The sequence below is a fragment of the Oryzias melastigma genome, linkage group LG12, assembly GCF_002922805.2.
Source record: "Oryzias melastigma strain HK-1 linkage group LG12, ASM292280v2, whole genome shotgun sequence".
In the NCBI taxonomy this organism is placed as follows: domain Eukaryota; kingdom Metazoa; phylum Chordata; class Actinopteri; order Beloniformes; family Adrianichthyidae; genus Oryzias; species Oryzias melastigma.
In genome coordinates, this window is record NC_050523.1 from 22414662 (window position 1) to 22441555 (window position 26894).

Genomic DNA, 26894 nt, shown 5'->3' on the forward strand with positions numbered 1-26894 from the left:
TGATTGTCACCCAAGACCAGAAATGAGGGAGACTGATGAAGTTTAATAGCATGAATGACTGATAAAGTTTAGTTAAGTCCTTTCGCTATTAAAAACATCTCAAAGTGCTAAATAATAATTATAATAATAAAAACACCCTTTACCACATTTTCAAATGAAACTGAAACTTTTATTATTTTTGGATTACATACATGGTAAATAAATCTCAATTGCTTCAGAATTTACCTTCAAATAGACTATTTCATTTTACTTTGAGAAAAAGGCTCCAGGTAGCATCTTTAACTGATACAAAAAACATTTTTAAACTTGGATGATAACATCAAATACATCTGCCAAACTGTGAAGATTCAAAACACAGAGATAATAGCAGTAAATGTTGTGGCAGGTTAAAGTTTACATCCACAGCTCCTTCACTAACATCTGCTCTCTTCTGTGTTTATGTCACTGAGCAGAAAGCTAGCGTTAGCGTTAGCGCTGTATATTCTAGCTGGGCTTTCTCCGGTCCGTACGACCAAGAAAAAAGCTCAACGGTGACGCCATGGATTAAGAAAATTATGTACTAACTCACTTACAAAAAAAAAAAAGTGGATTTAGGCTCTTAAAGTAGCTAGCTACGTGCTAGCAAAACAATGCAGCAACGTGCATCTTGACCGCACATTTTACGTGTTTCCAACATAAATTTCCGTCAGTTTTTGTGCAGGTTGAACGTGAATATGTGCGATTAACATTCACTATGTTTTAAAACATGAAACATTAATAAAAACATACATCAAAGAACCAAACTAGCATGGAACTCTTGAGTTGCTAGCACCCACTTTAGCACACAGTTCATGGTTCCCAGCCTGATTTCTCTCTATTAAAATGTGATTCCTGTCCTGTGATGAATTCTCTCCATTGGATTATTTTGTTGTCTAGGTTTTAGAAGTTGATTGCAAAACACTGCGTCTCCTTTTGGTAATTTTTCGGACCTCTGTCAGTCAACAAGCTTTTGCCTTCTCACTCTTGCAGCTTTTTGTAGGAGAGAGTGATAAGACGATCTCTCAAAAATGACAGATCGTCAGCTTTGAAGATTGTAAGACGGTTTTATATCGTCATGTCGCCCACCCCTACTTCCAAGCCTCCCTAATACAGAAATGATACAATGATGCAAATACTGCTAAAAACAGTATATTGCTGGTCTAAAGTATACTTGCTTAGGGTGTATTCAGACTGGACACCTTTGGTTCACCTAAAGTAAATATTTCGAAACAGATCTTCACCCAAGTGGACCCTGGTCCAGGACCAGGAACCGCTCTCTGACCCATCTTTCGAGGTGGTTTCAGTTCATTTGCAATTGGATTGAGCTGCTGTTTACTCTGAGTTACCTCAGTCTGAATAGGCTCTGTGCTCAGAGTGGAACAGCTGGACCAATACACCCACTGTAGCTGGGCATTATGGGATAAAACAGAAAGCTGCCGACAAATGTGGAGCAGAGATGCAACAGTAACTCATTGAAATGTGGTTGGATGTATGCAGGTAACAACTTAAAATGTGATACACGTTGCTTCTCCCACTGTTTTTCTGACGGTCTAAATGTCATTAACAGTTATCATGGTACATTCTGAGCCGTTGTCTCTTCAGTAACTGTCTTGCAGCATGTCTCCACTGTATCCACAAGTATCAATAAAAAGTGTTGTATTTGACGTTGATACAGGCTTTCAAAATTGGATCAGCGAAATACAACTGAACTATCTATCCTGACAAGGATGGCAAAAATGTAGGACTTTCGTTATTATTTTTGTTGCTGCTTTGCTCCGCCTTCGTAATTCTTGGCCAATGACTGAGGAGCTCTTTGGTTTTGTTTACAAGCTTTGGTTCGAAACAGAAATGTCTAGTAGATGGCGGAATACAAAACAAACACAAAGTTCAGGACTCCATCTGGACCAAATTAAGCGGACTCGGTCCAGAGCAACTGATTTTTGCTGTCTGAATACACCCTGAGACCTAAATCACCAGCCTACCTGTTTTTACAAAAAAAACATTCAATTCAGATCATTTATCAAGCACCAGTTCAAAACCAAGCCTGTCTCAAGGAACATAGGAACATCATACGATAGCATCACCTGTACATCTTAAGAGCACGCAACTTACATTACCTTGAGTTGTAGACATGAGCCTCAAGGGGAACTGCAAGACACACCTGTACTCCTCTTAAGATCCAGCCACTCCTCCCTATGACCCTCATGGGCCCGGACAGCCCAAAAACCTGCAGCACCTGTAAGGCTTTAGTAACTAAAATGGCAAAAGAACATTATGAAAATGGAGAAATAAAAATAAAAGGCAGACCAGGATAAAAACCACTGGAAGATCTATTTGGACAAGAGATATGTTAGTTACAGCAACAACAAGAGAGCTGAAGGACATGAACACAAAATGACTGGAACATAGATGAACATTTTTGTATCAGAAGGGTTAAAAGACAAGAAAATCAAAACATCCAGAAATGTGTAACTTAAAAGCCGAGCAGAAGATTTCAGTGTGTTTGTCCATGCTCACTCTGAAATTCACTTTGAACCAGACTCCGTCCTCATTTGTTCAATCCCTCTGTGACTCGCATTTTATCCTTTTTTATCAGAAGAGTTTGTTTTATTTGTTGGAGTCTATGTGCTCCCTCCCACTCCTGTGGCCATCTGCTAAAGACCAGAGGAAACAGGATTTTTTTTTTCAGTACAGATGGAAAGCGGAGGATAAAGAGAGATAAAGGTCATCAAATCTCCAAACTCAATCTCATCTGTGCAAACTGCAGCTACAGCAGGTACAATCCTTTTCTGCCACTAAGCCGTCAGAGCAAGGATTGTTCTGTTAAAAGCAGTCAAACCTCAGAAAGCCACATTATCACAAAGCTCATGGTTGCACACATTTGTGGGATCAAAGGATCCGGTTCTGTTGGACTCGTTCACACTTCCACACTGCCTTCGGTAGTGGATGTGTTTCTCCATGATGGAAATGTCTGTTTCTTTCCTCAGGATTCCAAAATGGGCTTCGGCATTGCAGTGTCCGGAGGACGGGACAACCCGAACGATGAGACGGGCGAGACGTCCATCGTGGTGTCTGATGTCCTGCAGGGCGGGCCGGCTGATGGGTTGTTGTTGTGAGTTTCTTTCCTCTCGGCAGTAAAGTGAAGCATGTTTTTGTTGGTCATCAACAACCTCTTTTTCCAGTGAGAAGGACCGCGTGATTCAGGTGAATGGCGTCCCCATGGAAGGGGTGGTCCACTCCTTTGCTGTGCAGACCCTCAGGAAGTGCGGCAAAGTCGCCAAAATAGTGAGTGTACCTTCTACATGTCTCCTAAGACACGTCTCAAAGTCAATGCCCGGGGGCCGGATCCGGTCCTCCGGGTAATTCTATCCGTCCCTCCAGATCATCTTATTTTAATGTTATTTTATTGTTATTAATGGCCCAATGTATGTGCTTTTTGTTTTAATTTTTTACGCTAATTTTGCATTTAGCTAATAATTTAGCTAGCTATCAGCTTCAGCGGTTTTAGCTATCAATTTCAGCATGTTCATCTATCAGCACTAGCATCTTCGCAGGTAATGCTATAAATCTAGTTCTCATCCTAAGGTGTGTTTTGGATTTTGGCCCCCTGTGCGATTGACTTTGACACCCCTGTCCTAAGAGTATCACATTTCATTAATGACTGATTTGACACAAACATTTAGGTTGTCAAGAGGCCCGTGAAGGTTCCTGTTACTGCAATGAACCGCGCCCCCTCCCCCGATGACCGTGTCTTCAACAACGACTACAATGATGACTACAACTACGAGCCCGACCGGCGCAGCACACACAGCAGTGCGCGGGACCACAGTCAGGAGCGGGGAGGCTACATGGATTCAGGCTACCAAACCCGTGAGCGGGACTACAACCGGCAGGACCGCGGCAGGAACCCAGAGAGAGACCTGAGTCCAGACCGCCGGCCCCGCAGGGATGGCAGCAGAGGTCGCACTTTGGACCGCAGCCCCGACAGACGCTACAGCCCTGACCGGCGCTACAGCCCTGATCGCCGCAGCAGCCCTGACCGGCGCTACAGCCCCGATCGCCGCTACAGGAGTGAGCACATGCTGGACCGCGACCACAGCCCAGACCGCCGCTACCGCAGTGAGCGCGCACTCGACCGGGATTATAGCCCGGACCGCCGCTACCGCAGTGAGCGCATGCTGGACCGGGATTACAGCCCGGATCGCCGCTACAGGAGAGAAAGCCCAGGACCGGTCCGCGGGCGCGACCCAAGCTTCGAGCGCAACCCCAGGAAGTTTGATGAGCCAGTGAGACGAAGCGCCAGCAGGGACCGTCTGGACCGCTCTCCATCACCCGTGGTTCCACCCATCCCCATCCCACTGCCACGCCCCGCCCGTGACCTGGAGCCGCTGGAGAAACCTGTGAACGTGCTCCTGCTGAAGAACCACCCTAACGAAGGTGAGGGATGGGGCTGGGAATCACTGGGTACCTCACAATACAATGCGATACCTGATGCATAGCTTAGAATACTGATGGTATCACAATACTGCGATAATTGGTAAAAATCATCCCTGATAACTCAAAATGTATAGAAGAACACATATTTTTTAGATAAACATATCTCCATTTATTGTCTAGCTTGAACAGAATGATAAACAACTTGCATCTTTTTTTGTGCAACAAATAATAGACACTTGTGGAACATTGTTAAAATCAGTAATACTGTGTCTTTGACAAACATTGACACAAATTGGAATGATCTGCAAAATTCGGTGTAAACATGAACAGCAGTGCCACTACTTAGTGTAAAATTGTTGTAAACAGAAACAAAATTTCAATAATTCACACGCATTGGTGCCCGTGACAGCCAGTCTTGAAACGCGTGCTCCCTATCTACCTCTGAAGGATGACGGATATAACATTTTACAGTCTCTTTAAAGGAAAATAAAAGATTGGTACTTGGTGAGAACCTATTGAGAATCAATTGCAGGACTAAATGTCGTGAAATATTGCTATTTTGGAACACCCCTAGTAAGGAGTGACCCACTCAGTGCTGCTGTTACAATTTTGCAATGTGAGATCAGGAAATTACTGCTATGATGGAACCCTTGCAGAACTCTAAAGTTCTCAGTGTGCTCCGTTTGCTTTGAGTCAGCACAGAAAAGTAAGTGACAACATCGATAATAATTTCCAGAAACGATTCTATTCGATTCACCAGAGCCTGGATAGATTCGTTTCTGATTTTTTTTTTTTCCTTTCGATCCACTCTATTCAATTCAGTTTTTAGTTTACACATTTGTTTAGAAAGAGGCACGTGCACACATGGGGCCCTAGGGGTGCTTTAGCACCTGCCCTTTTTGCTTCGTATTAAAAAGTACCCTTGTGCCCTGTTTTTTTAAATTATTTTATTTTTTATTTTTTTGAGTTTGAGTTTTTATTTAAACCAAACTCAAATTCTCACAGCAACAGTGTTATAATGACATTAAATATTAATAATTTCAGCATTCTGGGGATGAAAGTAGTTGGATCTGTGTTTAAGATATTATAATTTATATTGATATATGATATGATATCCAAGTCTATCAATTGTTTACACTTGTATCATCTTCCCAACACGGGTCATATAGCTGAGTAGTTACTTCCTAATATATGCATATATATTTAAATTTCTGTTAATTTCTGTATTATTTAAAGCATAAATAAGCAAACACGTTTTTGTTGCCCTTCTCCAACTTTGAGCCCCTCCCCCTCAAAAATTCTGTGCACATCTCTGTTTAGATATACATTATTAATCTACTATATGATTTGAATATATTTATATTAATCTGATCCAGTTCACATCCTGTAAATGTATCAGTGAAATAATGAGATTGTTAATATCATCCAGTGTTACATGGATTCTCTAAAGGAGAAGTTCTAACAAAAATGTTCAGATCATTAACATTGGAAACATTGTTCTGCTTCTCCTGGAGGACGTTTCAGTTTGGACACTAGGTGGTGATCGCGCTAAAGCATTACACCTTATTCCCGAAGAAGAAGAAATAATGAGGGAAAAACTGGTGTTTTAGACCCCAAATGGTTACTTTAAAAAATATTTTGTTTAAAGAGTTTGGAAAAATCATGCCTGTGAGTTTATAAAGATGTTCATTTAGTCAGTTTAGGTCGACCCAGCGTTAGCACTAGCTGTCCTACGGGAAATCCCATTATACGTTACTATCAAGCTAACAGACTTTAGCTTTATGTGCTAAATTGAAATATATTTTTATGGATCGATTATTGATTTGTAAAGCTGAAATCGATTCAAATCAATTAATCAATTTTATCAACCCAGTCCTTCAGAAAAGTATGTTCTCTTCCAGAGTATGGCCTTCGTCTGGGCAGCCAGCTCTTCATCAAAGAGATGACCAGCACAGGACTCGCCGGCAGAGACGGGAACCTGAAGGAGGGCGACATCATACTGAAGGTAAATCCAACTGTCTGCACCGGTGAGCTGGTTTCACTCAGGTCCTCCTCACCTCATGTCTCTGCTTTCAGATTAACGGGACGGTGACAGAAAACCTGTCTCTGGCCGACGCCGGGAAGCTGATCGAGAAGTCCCGCGGGAAGCTGCAGCTGGTGGTGCAGCGGGACCGGCGTCAAGTGCTGATCCGAATCCCACCCATGGTCGACAGCGACTCGGAGCTCGATGGTGAGAGATACTCCAAACTGAAAAGCAGCAGGACCTATCTGGTGTGAAAGCACACAGTGCGAGTGGCCGACATCCTCATCATCATCATCATCAACCTCATCACCTTCATTTAGGAAGCCCAGTGCATGTGAACTTCATTTTTAAATCAGCTGAGAAAACGTTGTTGCCATGACAATGTTGTATCTGTCAATCCAGTAACTGAATAAAGCTTTTGCTCACATCCAGTTTAGTGGTATGCAAACATTATTTCATGTTCTGCAAAGCAGCGCTAACACCAGACATCCACTAACCGCCACCAGGCCCCGCCTCATCGCACTCACTCCTTTATACCTGGTTTTAGTGTCACATGACCAGATGGCATGCCGCCATTGGCCAAAACCAATCTAGATAAGTGGTGTGAGTTTTTGTTTTGTTGCGGAGGGGGGGGGGTGGCCCTAAGACTTCTGACCCACTTTAGCTCGGTGTGAGCGTGCATGTGTCTGTGCACGTGTCTTCATGTGTGAAAGTGTGCCCTGCCTGCAGCAGGGTGATCTAATCCCGTCATAATCCTGCTGTTGGAGAATTTCATTGTCGCTGCAGAAGCTCCAAACCTTTTTGTCTTTTGTCTGAGCTTCAAACCATCCTGGAGTCATGTGGTCTCAGGGTTGATGCTAGTCGTTCAACTGAAGGTTTGCAGATGACACGTATAAATCTCGATCTGGCGTTAATGTGGAGCTGCCTCATTTCTCTGTTCTCCAAATTTCCCCACTCTCCCGAACGAGTTTGGAGTGTCTGTAACCAGAACACGCGTATGAAGACACTGGTTTGTCGGAAGGGAGGTCACAACTTTCATCCTGTGTGTCGTGTTTTGCAGATATCTCAGAGATCGAGTCGTACCGCTCTTACTCTCCACAGGATGACAGACGAGGCCACCACTCCGACCTCTCCTCCCACTCTTCCAATGAGAGGCTTAGAGACAAACCCAGGTACGCAGCCTTGAGGGCCACATTTCGGTGGCTGTCGGAGCTCGTCGTAATACAAGCTCCATTTAAAGTGAAACCCAGTTGTTCCGAAATGTGGCCACACAGAGGCCTCTCCTCTGGTAGTTTAGTGCTGTGACAATACATTACATGAATGTGTTGAGAAAGGCTGTAGGGGCCTGAATGTAGCCTTTATAGTTGTGTGGTTTGTGCCCCGCCCTAAAAAGAGTCCACTTTTTTAATTTCAACTCTTTAACCCATTAAAATCCTTAAAGTCCCCCCATGGTAATTTTTCAAATAAAAAAAAAAAACATTCCCAGTAGTGTTTTAATTATGATTAAGTTTTTAACTAAAATCCCACAACCTAAATGTCTTAAAAAGACATTTTTTCATGTTGAATTGATGCCTCTGTTTCCAAAATCTCTTCTGAGGGGGCGTGGCTTTTGGTGCTGGGGAAGTGAAGATCTTCATGGACAGAACTTCCTCCAAAATCCTGATTCTTTCTCCTTCCAGTTCACCAAAGACTCTTTTAGCTTTAAAATAGAAATAATGTGAGATATCCAGCAGACTAAGTAAACCACATAACATATTTCTGATGTTCTTTTGTTACCATGGGTTCTAATGAGTTAAAGAGATTTAGTTTTTGTAGAAAAAGACTGCATGCTCTCCCGAAGAGTCATTCTGATACACACCAGTGCATCATGGGAATTGCATGCGTAAATGTCTTTTACACAAGAGCCATGAATCAAACTACAAAGGTCAAAACTCAGTTATTCCAGGATAGCTGGATCATTGTGTACAGGACAGAGTTTTAGGTGGAAGAACTTTGAGTTTTTGATATAGAGACACTTGCAGTCCAAAGGAAATCTTTACTTTTGCTGGAAAATCCTGAGTAGAATGAAACTTGGTGAGCTGATCTCTAAACCCTCAGATGATCTTGGAGAGTTGAAAGAAGAGAAACTCATGATAAAACAAAAAACCCTCCTTTCCTGGAGCTGCTGGAGGAACACCAGCTGCTTAAAGCTCGATCTCTGGATTACACAGATTTTCATAGAGATGATCAGCCTCTTAATGCTGACTCGTTACTTTTCTCAAACTTTGTGGCAGAGAATTGCAGTGGGTAGATGTAAAGTTGCTCCCAGGAGTGGGGGAAGACCTGTTTCTTATTTTTTTTAAATTCAGGACCAATATTTAAAATATCCACCCCAGAGCTGCTGGATTGGCGCCATAAAGAGCAGAAAAGTCGGTGATTTCATAAAACATGCCTCATCAGAACAGCTAGGACAGCACATATAATACAGCTGTTCAACTGTGAAAATAAAAAACTTTTAAATAAAGTTGTAAAGGTAAAACCAAAATCCACAGCATCACATTTGAACTGCTCGAGATCAAAACTTTTAATTTTGTACATTTTCATAGTTTGGCTTCACAAATATTGATATTTCAAATTACTTTATTTTAGAATACCTTGGAATATGGTAAAAAGTGGGGCAAAAAGTATTTGTAAGTATTATGCAAATTTTCCACTTTCAAACCCAAGTTTTGTCTGTAATGTTCATCATAGATGAACTTCTAAACTGACTGACAAAATGTAAAAAAAAGATTCCAGGAAATCCCTTCATTTGATTTTGAATTAACTTACTTGTAAAAAAAAATGTAGAAACTCTAAGTTGTTATCTCCTACAAACAAGTGAGACTTCGGTCCCTCACAGACCTGTAACTTCTTCTTTAAGAAGCTCTTCTAAACCCCAGGTGTCATCTGTTTGTACTGTAATTTGCATAGAAGACACCTGTCCACACCCTTAAACAGTCTGACTGCCACCTCCCCACCAAGACCAACGAGCTGTCAAAGGACAACAGGAACAAGGTTGCAGACCTGAACAAGACTAGAATGAACCAATCTGCAATAAGCAGCAGCTTCATGAGAAGCTATCAACCCCTTTTGGTATTCTGCCTGGATCAAGGAAAACGAGGAAACCTTCAATTTTGACACTCGAAGATAGTTTTTTTTTAATATAAGATATTATTGTTTAATAATAGCAGACCTGAACACATGAGTAAATAAAAATCACAAATTGTATTTTGTGCAAAAAAAAGACATTTAATTAAAGTCGAAGCAACATTTTTTTCTTTGACACTTCGATTGGGTGGATTTCGGTTTGCTTAAAATGCATTTCTGGGTTTGCTTTCACGTAAATGTAAGCAGTCAAAAACCAAACTCCAGTTCTTCTGTTCTGAGAGGACCGCTGCTGCTAAAATCTTTACATCAATGTAAATTTGAGACACTTCAGGTAAAATATTATAGGACTATTATGCTCTTCAGTTTTTTTTTTTTTTTACCTGGATGTCTTGCTTAAAGATTTCAACAATAAATATAATAACATGCTAGAAATTCCTTGACTGTGATAAAGCAGATGGCCCACAGGGGGCGGTACTGCTGTGTGCAGCACGTTTTGTCATCTCGGAAATTTAGTAAAGAAAAAAAAATAAGTCAAAGATTCTCAGGAAGCCATGTTTTTGGTTGCACATCTTTCTAGGACCCTAAAGATTTATTCCAAGCAGCAGTGGATGCAGTTTGTTTTTTACAAATAGAAATATAGCTGGGGCAGTTTTCTTCGTGATACTTCAGAGAAGAGCTTCGTGAACTAAAGTCAAAATGATTCAACAAAGCTGCCTCCTAAATCAGGGAGTATTTACCAGACCGGGAGTCTGCTGGAAAAAAACAAAACAAAAACGGTGAGTGTTTTATAATGTGCTTTTGAAAATTCTTTGTGTAATCAAAGGAGAGAAATGTGCTTGACTTTATAGATCATTTTATGTTTACTGTAGACCAAAATTAAACAAGAAGGAAGGATTATAGAATATTTTTATATGAAGCTACAAGTTGTAAAAATTGGAGAGAATCTGGATAATACGCAAATACTACTGCTTTTAACCCAAGTCTTAGTGGAAAATACTTTTAAATATATTATACAATGTTTAAAAAGCTGTGATTATGATTTTAATCCTAAATTAAAGAATTCTGATTTTTTTTCTTTTCTCTGTGTTCAAAGTTCTCCAAACCCGAGCTTTTATTTTGAAAAGCAGCTCATATTCAGCTTCAGTTTCTGTGTAGTTTTTAGTTTTGGCTTAAAGTCCTCCTGAAACAAAAATGCTAGCTGAAACAAAGCCAGCAAACTGAAATCATGACTGATTTTCAGGATTATTAAAATGTGTTTAATTTTAGATGATACATCAAAGAATTGTGGCTGATGTTTCTTCTTTTATTAATCCGATCTGTTACAGAAGTATAAGCATAAATTCTTACTTGGTGTAATTATAGAGAGGACCCCCCCAGCAGACTCGCCAAGATGGGGGCTATGCCAACACCGTTTAGAGGTTCAGAGAAGGCTGCTGAGGACACGCCCTCTGTGAAGGCAGAGAGGGAGGAGCCTCGATCGGCAACGCCACCAAGTAAGGGTGTTTCTGCCTCTCGGTTTTAGAAGCTGGTGGTGGTTCGTGGGGGGTTACTCTGTCTGTCCTGGCTCTGCAGGTCCAGCTGTGCCCTCCAGGGTCCACGCCCCTCCCAAGGTGCTGCTGAAGCCGAGCGCAGAGGACCTGGAAGTTTACGGGTGAGTGTCGGGCGTGTGGTCATTCGGGGAGATTCCTGCTTCAGAGGCTGACTCTGAAAGCGTCTCCTGCAGACCCAACACCGTGATGGTGCTCTTCAAGAAAGGAGACAGCGTTGGCCTTAGGCTGGCGGGGGGGAACGATGTGGGCATCTTTGTAGCTGGTGTTCAGGAGGACAGCCCGGCGGACCAGGAGGGTCTACGCACTGGAGATCAGATCATGAAGGTACACTCTTGAACCGTTTGTGACAGTTTTGATTTTTAAAAGACACTTTTACTGGATTATATGCATGTTTTTTTTCTTTAGGTGAACAACATGGACTTCAGAGGAATGGTGCGTGAAGACGCCGTTCTCTACCTCCTGGAGATTCCCAAAGGAGAGGATGTAACCATCCTCGCTCAGAGCAAGCCTGAAGGTAAGAAAGGATCTCTGTGCCAAAAGAACCCTTTTTAAAGTCAGAGAAACACCGATCCTCTCCTCCTCCTTCAGTCTACAAGGACATCTTAGCCTCTGGCCGAGGAGACTCCTTCTTCATCCGAACCCACTTCGAGTATGAGAAGGAAACTCCTCAGAGCCTCCCGTTCTCCAGAGGAGAGATCTTCAAAGTGACGGACACGCTCTACGACGGCAAGCTGGGTCACTGGCTCGCAGTCCGAACGGACAAAAACAACCAGCTGATGGAGAAAGGGATCATCCCTAACAAGAGCAGGTGTGTGGGATAGATGTGCATGTTGTGTCAGCACGCCCTTCATCGAGGGACAGAATATAGAATCTAAAGTGTCCTTCCTTTGGGCTGCAGAAAACCCGTCCTGAATGTAAAGAAGCATCAGAACCATCCAGATGTTCTGTGAGGGTTGACAACACAGTGACATGAGGTCGTTATTGGACGCCACCCGTCAGTTTCTATTGTTCAGAATAGAATAATACTTTATTGATGCCACAAAGGGGACGATATCTTGTTACTATAGCTACAATAAAAGCAGCAGATGGATAATAAATAAGACTAGAAATACACTCAAAAAGTTAATAATAGCAATAAATATCGTCCAGAGTCTGTAAGTCTAATAGGTGAGAAGAAAGAAAGATTTGTGAAAGCGCTCCTTTCTGCAATGAGGAGTTAAAGTCAATGAGAAGTTAAACTGAAGAAGCTCCTCAGTGCAGCCGTGGTTCAGGCAGAGAATGATGACGATGATGATGATGAAGAAAATTGATGGGTTCCAGTTTCTGTAACATCCTTCTCTCACCCACCGCAGTCACAGATTCTAGGAGAAATCCCAGATTGGAGCTGGATCTCCTCACCTGTGTGTCAATCCTCTACATTTTCCTTTTCTTTGAACCTCTTCTTAAAATTCTCTGTGGTCGCTGCGGCCTTGAGGTTCTCCGGCTGGCTGTTCCACAGTCTCCCCGTAAGTTTTGGTCCTAACCAAAAGGTCAGCACCAGAGGACCTCAGGGTTTACGAGGGCTCATAATTTGAAAGATCTTTGAAATAAGAAAGATCAAGACCATAAAAACATTTATAATCCATTAATCAAATCTTAAAATCAATCCTGAAACGCACAGGGAGCCATTGCAGCGATTTTAAAATGGGAGTAATGTGTTCCCACCCCCTGGTCCTCATCAGAACTCGGGCCGCTGACTTCTGTAATAGTTGTAGGTTTGATAGACTTTTGAGGTAAACCAGAGAGCAGGGCTTTACGTAAGTGATAATGCCCATCGGAGTGTGCCTTATCAGAGATTAATGCACCATGTGAAAGCCTGAACCGTCCTCAGTTTTGTGTTGATCGGTTGCTTCTGTGAAGTGCGTTCATTTGTGATAATGCACACTTTGAAGGGCATTATCCCGCTTATTCCATGGTCACATTTTCAATCGATTTTTAGAACTTTTATTCTTGTCATTTTTTTTAGTTTAGACCACTTTTTCACAGAAAGTGGAGTATTTGATATGCGGTGAGGCGTGTTGTCAGAAATCCCGTCTTAAAATAATTTTTAATGTGTGGAATAAAATTCTGCTCAGAGTTAAAAAATACACTCAAGTCTCACACAGCGAGAAGGTTTGAAATGACTGAATTTTGGTAAAATCATTTCTCACTTGTCTTTAGGACCGATACTTAAAACTTCACTTTTGTCCTGTTTGAGCTGCATGACTTTATATTTTCTAAAATACAATTTAAAAGAGTGTTTATAGGTTTAAAGTCACCAAGAGACATGGTGATGTAAAGCTGTGTATGTTTATCATAGCTTTGAAAGTTAAAACCGTGTCTCCTGATGACATCTCCAAGAGGCAACGTGTACATATTAAAAAGGATTGAACCCAAGTTTGACCCCTGGGGAACCCCATAATTTATTTAATGGATTCTTGAGGAGCTTGTATCCAAACTTACATAAAAATGTCGATCTGTGAGATCAGACCCAGAAAAAGAAACTTGGTTTAAGATGGAGAATTTTGCCAAAAAATAGATTTCTTATCATATAATGGTAGTTTGTTCAAATTGAATCGATAATTTTTTAGCTGCAATGTTCATATCAGGTGATATTGATGATAGAAACAGCAAATGGCTCCACCTACAGTCCCTGCAGAAACTGGTGCAGTCAGGACCGGTATCTTGTGGTTTTCACTTATGAAGTGAGGAGTGACCTTTGGCCACAGGTTTTCATTTACTGTTTCTCACAACACTTGACTCCCTGAATGTGAAGGTTTTAGAAGGAAATCTCCTAAAATCGGAAAAGGAACTTTGGATGTTGGAACTGTCCGAACGAGTTTGTGTCTGTCCATCTCAGAGCCGAGCAGATGGCAAACGTCCAGAACAGCGCTCCGGCATCGTCCGCCAACGACCGCGGGGACTTCTGGAGGCTGAGGGGTCAGAGAGCCGCCAAGAAGAAGGACCTGCGCAAGAGCCGGGAGGACCTGAGCGCCACGCCGGTCACCACCAGGTTCCCCGCCTACGAGAGAGTGGTGTTACGTGAAGGTGCAAAGCACTGCCGCCGAACTCTCCAGCTTCCTCCTTGTCCTCACTAATGCCCCGTTTTTCTCCGCTTAGCCGGTTTCAGGAGACCTGTGGTCATTTTTGGACCCATTTCTGACGCAGTGAATGAAAAGCTGGCTGCAGAACTTCCCGACGAGTTTGTTATTGCCAGTGAGTGTCATCCCAGCATGCATCTGTAAATCTGCTTGAAGCAGATCCTCACGTGTCTGTCTTCTTTCAGAAACGGAGCCCAAAGATGCCGGCAGTGAGAAATCCTCTGGAGTTGTGCGCCTAAACACCATTCGACAGATCATTGAACAGGTGGAAAAAACACTCAGCTTCTCTGTCGTGTGATACAAGTTTTTAGAGAGCTGCACATTTATTTAAAATTTAAGATGAAAAACGTGTTAAATTTAGCCTTAAATTACCAGAGATTATGTCCTTAAAATCATTGGAATAGTATGTATTCCTTTAGAGGTGAACAGATGGAGTGAAGTGCTGGAGAACCTTGAAAATGAAGCTTTCAAGCAGCGGTGTCTAACTCAATCGCACAGGGGGCCAAGATCCAAAACAAACCTTAGATTACGGGCCGAACACTAAAACTAGATTTTCAAAACTTTAATGACATAAGTTCTTAGCATAATATGAATTGGATATATAGCATTACCTGCGATAATGTAAGCGCTGTAGATACTAGTGCTGATAGCTGAAGAAATTGAAAATGTGAACTAAAAAAACAGCTAGCATGTAGCTAGCATTAAAACAGCAAGCATGTACCTGAAAAAATAGCTAAACTTCAAAATAGACTAAAAACTTAAATGAGCTAAAACAAAACCATGTAGCTGAAATATTAGCTAAACTTCAAAATGGACAAAAATACAGGAACAAATGCCTTAATTAGCCATAACAGCTAGCATGTAGCTGAAATATTACCTACTTCCAAAAGAGCCCAAAAAAACAAAACAAAAAAAAGTCTACGTTAGCCAAAACAGCTAGCACGCAGCTGACATATCAGCTAAACTTCAAAATAGCCTAAAAAATCTTAGTAAATGCCAAAATAGTACAAAAAGCTAGCAGAATGCCAATTTTTAAAACTCTGAAATCATAACTCTTTAACATAGTTATGAATAATAAAAAGGCAGGAATATTATTCTAGAATAAATCAACTTGAACTTTAAATAACTTTCAATATTTTACTCTCTGTAAAAATATATTTTGTGAAAATTATACAAGTTAGAAATAAGCACAAAACAACACTGGCCAATAATTTCAATAAAATAAAATGTTCTGGTGGGCCAGATATAATAACCCAGAGGGACGGATCCGGCCCCTGGGCCTCGAGTTTTGCGTTAAAGGCTTTAGATGTTCTTGAATCTTAGTCCTCTGTTTCCTCAGGACCGACACGCTCTGCTGGACGTGACGCCAAAAGCCGTGGACACCCTGAACTACACACAGTGGTATCCCATCGTCATCTTCCTGAACCCCGACAGCAAGCAGGGCGTGAAGACCATGAGGAACCGCCTCCTGCCCGGATCCAGCCGAAGCTCCAGGAAACTGTATGAGCAGGCCGTCCGGCTGAGGAAGACCTGCTCACACCTGTTCACAGGTGAGCCACTCGGCCGCTGCTCTGAAATGAGAGAAGCCTCCACTCACGTCTTGTTTGTTCAACCGCAGCAACTATCGACCTGATCTCGGCCAACGACGCGTGGTACGGCAGCGTGAAGGACGAGATTAAACTGCAGCAGGAGAGAGCTGTGTGGGTGTCGGAGGGCAAGGTGAGGAGTCGGCAGACAGAAGAGTCTTTACTCAGTTTTTAGGATTCCCATTTCATTGTCGCTTGTCATCTTCAGCTGGACGGTTCAGACGAGGAACTGGATCTCCACGACGACCATTTGTCCTACCTGTCTGCCATGGGCGCAGACTACCTCAGCATGGACAGCCGGTTGACCAGTGACTACGATGACACCGCCGATGAAGGCGGAGCTTACACTGACAACGAGCTGGACGAGACGATGGATGACCCGCACCCCGTGTCGGCCATCAGTCGCTCCTCGGAGCCCGTCCTGCGAGACGAGGTGCGCCCGTCTGAGGAGACGCCACTTCCTGGCAGCATCTGTCCGTCTTCTAACCATCGGTGTCGTGTTTGAACAGAAGTCTCATCCTGAAGCCCGAGGCCGCATAAGGAGTACGAGCAACAGAGACACGCTGAACCGAGAGCCCAGCCCACCCCCCTCGTTTGTCCCAGAACCCCCAAAGGTGAGAACTTCCTGTCCATCCCCAAATGTTCCTGTTTCAACCAAATTCAGAAAAATCTAAACCTGAGGATGAAAGTTCTTCAGGTCAAGATTTTTATTTGTTGATGACAACTTCTTTTCCCAATTAGCCTCTAAAGTTATAATTTGTGAGATTACTAGTGTCATATATATCACTTAATGTTGTAATGCCCACTCCCCCATTTAGAAGTCTGTGCAAAAACTAGTGAGCTTTATCGCTACCCAATCTGTTATGGTTACCTTATCGGGGTTCAGATCTCCCAGAGAGGAGCAGCACCTGTCCTGCAGACGCTGCTCCTGCACCAGGGATGGGATGTCAGTGGAAGGCAGGACGGCAAGCTAAAAGGGTCCAAACCACCAGGAAGAGTGACCATGGCATTCCCTTATCTACTATTTGGTTTCAATACTACAATTAATACAAAAAATAATTAAAGTTTAAGTGTAACTTTTTAATTCACGACTTAATTTGGACATTTGTGGGGGTTGGGGGAGGCATATTCAGCATTCTTTTGTCTCAGTTTTTTTAGATTTGGTCTCAAAACATGTAAATATAATAAGAAACTACATGTTTTGTTTGTTTTCAAAGTTCAAAGATGGGTGAGTGTATATTTATGCCTTGAAGTACTTTACTTTAACACTGAGCAGGTTTCAGTCAGCAAGATGCATCGATGCTCATTAGATTTGCCAACATAGACCACAATGCATTGCTTTTAACAATCTGTCATTTAAGAAAAAAATATTTTTTAGAAATCATTCCAGGTTTTCACCATCAGAACACGGGGAATTCATAAATGTTCTTCATAAACCGTTCATATTTATTAGGTTTTTACTTTGGCAAATGGGTGACGTCAATTTTGGCAAAAAAAAACAAACAAAAAAAGGTGTCTGAATTGCTTTTAAAATCCTGGGCACTAGATGATCCCACACTATATCATCTTAGGGGTTAGAGAGTAGTATTACTTATTTTTTTCTGAATCCTCTGAAGGAAGTCAGAAATGATCTGTTCAATCACACACATATGAACGCCGTGTTTCCGTACGTCTCCTCCACACCTCTGTGAGAAACTTCTGAGGATTGTGAATGCAGCATAAACAGAACCCAGACAGTGATGTGTTTGTGTGAATATAATCTTCTGAACATTTCAGAGCAGTTTCAGCTCAAACTGAAGTAATCTGATAACAGTCGGCTCCACTATCTGTCAGGTACGCACGCAGATCCGCAGCGACTCCACCCGCAGCGAGTCTCAGTCCAGCAGCACCATCAGCAGCGACGCCGTGGTCGGGAACAAGCCCCTCCCCCCACCCATAGCCCTGAAGCCCTCCATCGCCCGCGTGCCGACAGAGGATCAGAGCCCGGTCAAAGAGGAGGAGGACCCCGCCAACAAATCCTTCTTGGGCAAGGTTAGAGCGGGAGGACGAGAGCAGCCGTAGATCTGTCCTCTTTCATGTCCTGCAGGTTTTTCTTCAGTCTCGTCTGTTCACTCAGTGAAATCTCTTTCTTTTTCCTCCTTTGCTTCTTTGCTGTAACGTAGAGAATGGGTGAGCAGGTAACCGCACGTCTGCCTCACCATTCGTGCTTCGCTCCTCTTCATCATCTGCTGTCTCCATCCTCCATGTGAACCGTACCATCTGGACGTGTTCCCGTTCAGAACCGAGCTGTAATTAACAGGGATCTCTCCTCCTGCAGATTAAAGCCTTTGAGAAGATGGACCACCTGGCCCGAGCTCAGAGGGTGCTGGAGCTACAGGAGGCCGAGAGTGCTCGGGTCAGTCACCTTTTTACTCATGCTTGAAGCAGTTCACACAGAAGATGCTGTTAGGTCATCAAAGCTGTTCCACATCAGACCCATACTGAACTGCTGCTTCCTGAGCTCCAAAGAACCAGAGAACCAGTTCTGAACTGGTTCTCTATCTACAGGAAAAATAATTATACATATATATAATAATTATAGGGAAAAAAATTATAATTTATTACCAAATCCAACCGTGCGCACAAACCTGGCATTAGTTTAACTCATTCATTGCAGCAGCTTGTGATGTCATCTGTTTACGGAGTGTCAGCACTTTTAGAAGTAGAAAATCCTCTGATCTTTTTTATGTCTTATATCAGCACCTGAACAAACACTCACTGCTGCTGAACTTTGAGTTTCTGAGATTAAGTTTGATCCACAGCCCTAGTATCTACCGTTAATGTTTGCACTCCTGAATGAGACTCACTGTTTAGTTTATGAAATGACCTAAGCCTCTACAGCTGCATTTCTGTCAGTGAACAATAAACTGCATCCACTGCAAGCATCCTTAATGTTACTCTAAAACTAGGGGTGTAATGGATTACGGATAATCCCTAATCCGTACCAATCACTACTAGCCATGGTTTGGACCACATTTGTGGTCACCTTTTTATATATGTTTTAAAGCTTTTAAAAACAATATTTTAGACTTTTATCTTCCTAATTTTTCCTGTTGTTTTTTTAAAACTTTTTACTGATCCGAAAAATGATCCAAACTGATCCGAACAATGAGTTTTAGGATCTGTTACTCCACTATCAAACTTTTGACGCGCCTCATTACATCCACAATCTAGTGTGGTTGGTTCTGCTGATCAGAAAGCTCCTAAAAACTGGGTTCTGGTGCCTCAGAAGCTGCAGGTCCGGCCTGAGGCTTGTTCACTCAATGGAGCTGCCAAAGCGATTCCTGCCGTTGGGCCTGTGGAAGGTGAAGGTGTCACGAGGTGTTTGCTGTCCTCCCGCTCTGCTCTGACAGTTCTGGGTCTGCTCTCTCTGCAGTTGGAAATCGCCCAGAAGCATCCCGACATCTACGCCGTCCCGGTGAAACTCCCCAAACACAACCTCAACCGTCCCCAGCCGATCGGGTGAGAGCGTGAGACGGCTCAGACTCGCAGTCCTCCTGATCCCGAGCTAAACTGACGGGCCGGCTGCTGTTCTGGTCTTTTCTAGGTCCAACGCCGAGCCGCAGACGCCATCCCGGCCGCTGTACTCCGAAAGACCCGAGGACGCTGAGGGCGACTACCGCCGCCAGCCTTCTGAGCACACCAAGAGAGGGTTCTACGCCCCCCAGAAGTACAAAGACACCGAGCTGTGAGGGTCCGGACCAGGAAGTGATGTCATTACTGCGGTTACAGACTTTACTGCGAACTCTGAGCTCCGGGTGTTTGGAGATGCACCGACCTGCAGACTTTTTTAACCCAATTTTCACAAAGTGATGTTCTGCTGTAAATATTTCTGTGATGTTTAGTTCTCCGTAATAACGTGACCGTCGCAGAGCCGACAAGTTTTCTCCCAAAAACGATTTGTGGTTCCACTCCGGAAAGTGACGACGATTAGGATGAGATACAAGACCCCCCAGTGCATTTTTTCAGCTCTGCTTTTGTCCGTATTGCGGGCTCCTCCCCTCTCAGGTGGAATGGATGCCGGGAGCAGTCTAAAATGTGGTTGAGCTGCTGCTGCTTCTTTGTAGTTTCTGCTAAAATCCTGCTGGAGGGGGGGGTTCAACACTGCCAAGTGCCTTGCAGCTCCAGGCTTGTCCCGGAGTCGAGCCTGTGGAGTCTGAGGCTGTGCAGCGTTGGAGGAGGCGGGTCAAACGGTTTCTAGGGAGGGGCCACACTCACACCGGAATCTTTGTGCTGCTGGGTTTGATATCGGCGACAATCACACCTTTATTTTTCTACAGACACTGCTGTACACGTGCCGACAATCATGGTAAAGAGCTGTTAGTTTGTGGTTTCTGTCTTTTCACCTCTCACTTTCTAATAATAAATCTCACTTTTTTACACTCCTCTGCGCTGGCTGTCGTTTGATCTCACAAACACAAAGAGTCAGCAAGCGTGGAATGAGTTTCTTTATTGTCTGCCACCAGAATTGTACATGCACGTTCCGCCACGGCTGTCCGGGCCCTGACGGCTTCTAGGTCCATCGATAGTTAGAGCACATTCAGATATAACAGCTATTCAACCAAAGCTAATATTGACTCTGTTTGCAACCGAAATTTCGCACAAGAAAAAACCCACAAATTCTCTTTGGTCAAACGTAAAATGTCACATTAACACTCTGCCATGATCTGCCTTCTGCTGTGGACGCTCACGTGACGGTCAGCTGTACAGATTAAGGCAAGTCAAGTGATATCAAACAGAACTGGGGAGGGGGGGTAAAGAGGAGGTGAACAGAGGGAGGGGCGCTCAGATGTAGACGGGCTGCTCCTGCGCAGTCAGCAGACGGTACATGGCTGCAGGCATGGTCTTCATGTGGATCTGCAAAAGAGAGAACACAATCGGCACTTCTGCTTCAGGAAGAAACTGTTCCAAGGAGGATGTAAGTCGAGGCCCAGGGGCCGGATCCGGCCCTCCAGATCATTTTATTTTATTATAAATGGCCCGATGTTATCTTGTGCTCAACTTGTATAATTTTGACAAAATATATTTTTATGGAGAGTAAAATACTGAAAGTTATTTAAGGTTTAAGTTGATTTATTCTGGAATAATATCCCTGCCTATTTATGAATTCATAATTGTGTAAAAAAAGTAACTGTTTTAAAGTTTTAATAATTGCATTCTACTAGTTTTTTGGACTATTTTGGTATTTACTACGTTTTTTAGGCTTTTTTTGGGGAGTTTAGCTAAAATTTCAGCTACATCCTAGCTTGTTTTGGCTAATTTAGGCTTTTTTTTATTTTTTTTTGTCCATTTTGGAGTTTAGCTAATATTCCAGCTACATGCTAGCTCTTCAGGCTCATGCAGGCTTTTTTTTAAACGTTTTTAGGCTACTTTAAAGGCAAACTTTTTTTCAGCTACATGCTAGCTGTTTTGGCTAACCTAAGTTTCCTTTTTTTCTTTTTTTTTTTGACGTTAATTTGGCATTTAGCTAATATTTTAGCAAGCTATAGCTATTAATTTCAGTATTTTCAGCGGCCAAATTCAGCTTACAGCATTCACACTAGAATTATCGCAGGTAAATCTTTACATCTAGTTCATAATTATGCTAAAAAGGTACAGTTATGAAGTTTTAAAAATGCTCAATAAATGTTTATCCTGTTCGGCCTGAGACCTACGGTGTTTTGGATTTTGGTGCGATAGACTTCAATAACCCTGATTTAAGTATTTGGTCCTTTGCTGGTTTTTTTTTTTTTCTTCTTCTTCTTTTTTTTAAGTTTGCCTCCTAAACAGAAACTGAAATTCAATGAACAGTGATGGAAAATCACAAAACAATAACTTAAAAGGATTTTCATTGAGGTTTATAAAAATATGAACCCTCTTGCTGGTTGTGGAAAACCTTTATTGGCACCACAGAGGTCAGACGTTTACCAAGACAGAAATGTAAATCCCTCTTTTACATCATCTTACAATGTTTTGGAAATCAGAAGTTGCCAGGAGCATGAATCATTTTGGATTCAACTTTATATTTTTATAATATAAAAAATGGTTAAATATAAGTAACAAAATGTCTTCTGGATCTCCAAAGAGAATAACGCTTTCTAAAGTCAGCAGAGATCCGGTCCATGCGCTCATGTGAGTCTGAACTCCACTGGAGTCACTTTGATGAACCATCCTGTTCTTCCCTGCAGCACAACTGACATCTGTCTTTGCTGCTTCTCCACTCGAGCATAACGCCCCCCAAGGGTACAAAACAAAAGAAAAGCCTCCCTTTTGTGGCCAATCATACTAAGCTATAGAAATGTGGAAACAAAAGGTTGGAGGGGGTTACACTGAGACTTTTAGTTACAGTAACCTCAATAAGAGACGGTCAGATTTAATGCAAAAATTGTGATTTGGGTTGGTGCTGCGAGTGACGTAAAGATCATTTATTCAAACAGAGTCTGTCTTTGACAGCAATTTAAAAGGAGAAATACTCAAAAGTGCAAAAACAAAATGATTTCTTCTTACATTTGTTTATTTTTATAAGACAAATGCCACACGTACATGTTAAAAACTCAAAGAACAGGATTTTCCTCGGAGGAGGACTTTAAAACTATTCTTCAATGAAGCTGTGCTTCCTGAAAAACTATCAGACAGTATTTGAGAGATTTTCCTGATTTTTTTCTCTGTTAAAACTAATGTATGAAGAAGCTCACGTAATAATAAATACATTTTGATTCATATGGTGCCTTGCTGGGAACCCAAGGTCGCCTTACAGGTAAAAATCAAACAGCTCACTGATCAACAGGACTGGGATTCTGAAACCTTTAGCTTGAATTATTTTTCTTCTGACTTGTGTTTGATCACAGCACAGCAGGTCCATGCACACATGCAGGGAAACGCTATTCTCCTGGTAAATTACAGTAACATTTTATAAAGGCCCACTTGGTGTTTTTAGCATGTTCGTGTAGCATTTTCTGATGATAGAGGACGTATATTAAGAAAATGAAATTTAAAATAGCATTTCGGAGTATTTCTTTCAATTTTTCTGAATACAGAGGGGAAGCAGGGGCGGGGTTCCTTTGTGTCAACTGTCCCGCCCACAACTCAGAGATGAATTTCGAATGAACTCTTGCAGAAACTTGTAGAGCGGGGGTATTCAAGTCCAGGCCTCGAGGGCCGGTGTCCTACATGTTTTCCAACCAACCTTCCATTGAAGCTCCTTATTGGCTAAACATACCTGATCCTGGAAATTAGCAGCCAATAAGGAGCTTCAATGGAAGGTTGGTTGGAAACATGTAGGACACCGGCCCTTGAGGCCTGGACTTGAATACCCATGTAGAGAAAGACATGTTTTTAGATTTTGGCTAAAAATTTGCATAATTATGATCAAAAGACCACTAGGGATGATTTTACAACAGATCAAAAAATGATCGGAGTGTTACGCTGAAGTATTTTATGATCGTTGTTCCTTCTGACAACATAAAGTTCTCTTTAAATCCTGTTTTCCTATTTTAAATAGTGCTCACAACCAGAATACAAATTAATTCCGCCTGTTTTCTTTTGAAAGTTTTTAGCCAAAATGTAAAAATCCATGTTGTTTTCTAGGACATAGTTTCTGCAGGGCAGCAGGAGTTCATTAGAAATTCACTTCTGAGTTGTGGGCGGGACCATTGGTGCAGAGTAAGACCACCCCCACTTCCCATCATCTATCTTACAGCCTCTCACACCCCCAACCTAACTTTACAGACAAATAAAAACGGCAAGCATTATCAGAGCTCTCCAGCCGAACAGTTTTGATCCAGATCGCAGCTCAGACGAGAAAAACGACGACGTTCGTGGATCTATTTGTCTGTAAGCGGAGTGGATCCGACTCTCCTCACCTCCCCCATGGCGTTGGACAGGATCTGGACGATCTTCTCGTGGGGGGTCGCCACCACGCTCTGGCTGTTGATCTCGATGATGCGGTGGCCGACGCGGACCCCTCCTCGCTCGGCGATGCCTCCCCTCATCAGGCTGCAGATCTGAGGGGGAAAAACATCAGAGTTCAGTCATGGGGGGGACAACACCAGAAATGTTATCACGTTAAGTCTAGAAATGAGGTGCTTGTCAAATTCGAACAGAAAGAGTAAAAAAGGCTGCATGGTGGTGTAGGGATCAGCTCTCTCGCCTTTTAGGAAGAAGGTTCTGGTTTAAATGGGATTTTCTGCATCTGCAGCAGACAAGCAATCTGTTCAGGGTTTATCCTGCCTTCACCCAGCAGTAGCTGGATAGGCTCCAGCAACCCTGTGACCCCAAAAAGGATTCGATGGGTTCTGAATTTGGACGGTGAAAACAACAAATTCGGTTTATTTGGAGATTCTGGGACATCCTCATCAGATAATCGACCCACAGGTCTGACATCAAGAAAATTCAGCAGTTTAAACATTAAAATTAGGGCTGTCACAATTATTTAGTTACAGATATTTTAGCGATTTCTATTTTTTGATTTCAGATTTTTTGTGTTCTGGTCTCAGCTGTCATGCAGATACTTACGATGCCGTTCTGGACGCTGAAGCCCAGCTGGTATCGGAGGTCCGGCCGGCGAATGAGGACCATGGTGACGGGAGGACACCTGACGATGTTCATCTTGATCCTGGACTGAGACTTCAGACCCTGAGGGGACACGGATCAGCTCATGAAACCACCAACAGCCGCCATGCTGAAACGGCAGAGACGACGCCGGAGGACGGGTCGGACCTTGATGATGCTCTGGCAGGTGCTGAGCGGCAAACCCACCAGACTCGTCCCGTTTATGGTCATGATCTGGTCACCGATGTTCAACCGGCCAGACTTCTCCGCCGGCCCAGCATGCATCATGCTGGCGATGATGACGGTGGGGAGGATGGACCCCCAGCCTGACTCCACTATGACCACACCGAGGATCTCCCCTTTCTGCTTCTCGATGTAAACCTGCAGGAAAAGCTGCGTCTGTCACACAGTCCCGCTGTTTCCTAAAACCAGAACGCTTCCTGATAGGAAATTTTGATGCTTTAGGAACTTTTCCTCACAGTAAATAAGAGGTTTGAACAGGAAACAAACTAATTCTAAGTGCTACGTTCTTAATGCCCTCGTGTGCTGCCCCCTGCTGGCCGACTCACGTCTCTGCAGTTCTCGGACTTGGAGAAGTGGATAAGGTCATCGTTGTACATGTCCTGCGTGTTGAGCAGGTCGCTGTACTCCCTCTGGCTCAGGTCCTCGGGGTCGATGCCGTTGGCCCTGAGGAACTCCTGGTAGGCCACGCTGAAGCTCTGCCCGATGGACTGAGCGATGAGCTGGGCCTGGGGGGACATGCAGCCACTGTCAATGTCATTTCAGCAGACAAACAAGTTTCTCTTTACTAAATGTACACAAGTTTTTGGGGCCTCAGCCTCCAGTCCTCCCTCTGAGGGGTTAACTTTCTATGCACGTTCAATGGCTCCAAAGTCTCCCTTCTCCACTTCATTTCTGATCCATGCACGTCTTTGTTTTCCTCGTCCGAGCTGCCATATGGATCAAAACTGAACAAATGGTTATCACCGATATGTGAGGTGCTGTAAAGCCCATGGAGGGATTTTTGATCCATTATTCCAAACACAACACTTACTGTTTCGAACATAAAATTTCAATAATTTTGTGTGATGAAAACATTCCTTTGTACTTAAAACAGAAAATGTACTTGAAATAACGTGCAAACGAAACTGTTTTCACTGGAGAGAAATCCTCTCTCTTAGAAATGTGCCACAAAAGCAGCCAATCACAGACATGGACATGAAGGGGATGATGCTGATTGGTCAGAAATTCTTCCAGCCGCATCCATCCGTCTACGACCTGATTGGAAGAATTTCTGGCCAATCAACATCATCCTTCATGTCCATGTCTGGGAAAATTGGTTTTGTTCGCACGTATTTTTGAGTTTCAAGTGTAAAATCATTTTTTGAGCCCAAAAAATGTTGACGTTTTGTATTCAAAACTACAAAGAAGTATTAGGGCCACTTTATAAAGAAAATTGTATTTTTAAAATTATGACTTTATATCTCGTAAATTTGTGAGAAAAAAGTCATAACTGCTAAATCTCAAGAATAAAGTCGTATATTTATGATTTTAAGTCGTAGGTTGAATTTACAACTTTTAATCTCGTAAATTTACAAGATTTAGTTGTAAATGTACTACTTTAAATCTTGTAAATTTACGAATTTAAAAGTCATATTACTTTTTTTTTGGCGCTTATACTCCGTCGTACAAAACAGAGAAAAATGGCACAAACGTCTCTCCACAGTGACCTAACAGGAGAGAGTATAAACAAATGAATCATGGGAAATTAGCAGAGGGTCGCTCTGTGCCAAAAGCCCCACCCACAACTCAGAGGTGAATTCTAATGAACTCCTGCCGCTCTGCAGAAACTATGTTCTAGAAACAACACAGGTTGTTTGAATTTGCTTAGGAGCAGCATCATCATAATTAAAGAGCATTGGGAAGGACTTTAGAAAAGATCAAAATATAGTTGGATTTGGCCTAAATGTAGACAAAGTTTTCTTATAATACAAAATTTAGACGGATTTTCTCCCTCATTAATTAAAGTTGATGTTTTCCTGGAGGTTTCAGAGAGAGGAGGACTCCCACTGAAGAGACACTGTTCAGGAGAAGTCCAGGTGACGATGCTTCAGAACGACAGCTCCAACAACCCACCGCTTTAGATCCTTAAAGGCTCATCACTTCTCTCCCTGTCATCTCCTCTGCTCACGTTTCTGCTGAGAGGAGCAGAGGAGGCGCAAACTGGAGGTGGAGGAGCGCCTGGTCTGAGGCTGACACCTCTCAGAGAGGGAGCTTAAGCGTTACTGACAGCAGGAGCCGGGCCTCCTTTCTTCATTTGTGTGCTGCAGCGACAAGCAGAAAATACATTTAACTCTCATTTAAACTCACTCTGGGCTCTCGGTTTTCTATGTTTTAGAGTACATCAGGAGGGTGTTTCATGTTTATCATATTAAGAATCAGTTTTTTGGGTTGTTTTGTCTTCTGT

At 42.7% G+C, this 26894-nt stretch overlaps 2 protein-coding genes across 9 annotated transcripts in view; one reads left to right on the forward strand and one right to left on the reverse strand.

The window, feature by feature from the left end:
- Window positions 1-20283, forward strand: part of tjp2a (tight junction protein 2a (zona occludens 2)) — a 49695-nt gene extending 29412 nt beyond the window's left edge. For 6 of the 8 annotated variants that reach the window (XM_036214650.1, XM_024298787.2, XM_024298783.2 and 3 more), the window contains 23 exons: window positions 3006-3130; window positions 3201-3303; window positions 3702-4455; window positions 6357-6460; window positions 6532-6685; window positions 7539-7650; window positions 10967-11097; window positions 11177-11255; window positions 11328-11478; window positions 11560-11668; window positions 11743-11962; window positions 14033-14220; window positions 14293-14388; window positions 14459-14538; window positions 15613-15823; window positions 15892-15992; window positions 16068-16292; window positions 16369-16473; window positions 17693-17890; window positions 18022-18036; window positions 18177-18254; window positions 19275-19360; window positions 19446-20283. In XM_036214650.1, the coding sequence (XP_036070543.1) occupies window positions 3006-3130; window positions 3201-3303; window positions 3702-4455; window positions 6357-6460; window positions 6532-6685; window positions 7539-7650; window positions 10967-11097; window positions 11177-11255; window positions 11328-11478; window positions 11560-11668; window positions 11743-11962; window positions 14033-14220; window positions 14293-14388; window positions 14459-14538; window positions 15613-15823; window positions 15892-15992; window positions 16068-16292; window positions 16369-16473; window positions 17693-17890; window positions 18022-18036; window positions 18177-18254; window positions 19275-19360; window positions 19446-19590 (3570 nt within the window). In that variant the 3' untranslated portion in view covers window positions 19591-20283. The remainder of the gene's footprint in view (window positions 1-3005; window positions 3131-3200; window positions 3304-3701; window positions 4456-6356; window positions 6461-6531; window positions 6686-7538; window positions 7651-10966; window positions 11098-11176; window positions 11256-11327; window positions 11479-11559; window positions 11669-11742; window positions 11963-14032; window positions 14221-14292; window positions 14389-14458; window positions 14539-15612; window positions 15824-15891; window positions 15993-16067; window positions 16293-16368; window positions 16474-17692; window positions 17891-18021; window positions 18037-18176; window positions 18255-19274; window positions 19361-19445) is intronic. The other 2 variants (XM_024298784.2, XM_024298789.2) reach the window with 1 other exon arrangement.
- A 50-nt stretch (window positions 20284-20333) lies between these two features.
- Window positions 20334-26894, reverse strand: part of LOC112162859 (amyloid-beta A4 precursor protein-binding family A member 1) — a 30136-nt gene continuing 23575 nt past the window's right edge. The window contains exons 9-13 of the mRNA XM_024298791.2: window positions 24997-25176; window positions 24596-24808; window positions 24392-24511; window positions 23740-23880; window positions 20334-20755 (exon numbers count right to left, since the gene is read on the reverse strand). Of these exons, the coding sequence (XP_024154559.1) occupies window positions 20684-20755; window positions 23740-23880; window positions 24392-24511; window positions 24596-24808; window positions 24997-25176 (726 nt within the window). The 3' untranslated portion in view covers window positions 20334-20683. The remainder of the gene's footprint in view (window positions 20756-23739; window positions 23881-24391; window positions 24512-24595; window positions 24809-24996; window positions 25177-26894) is intronic.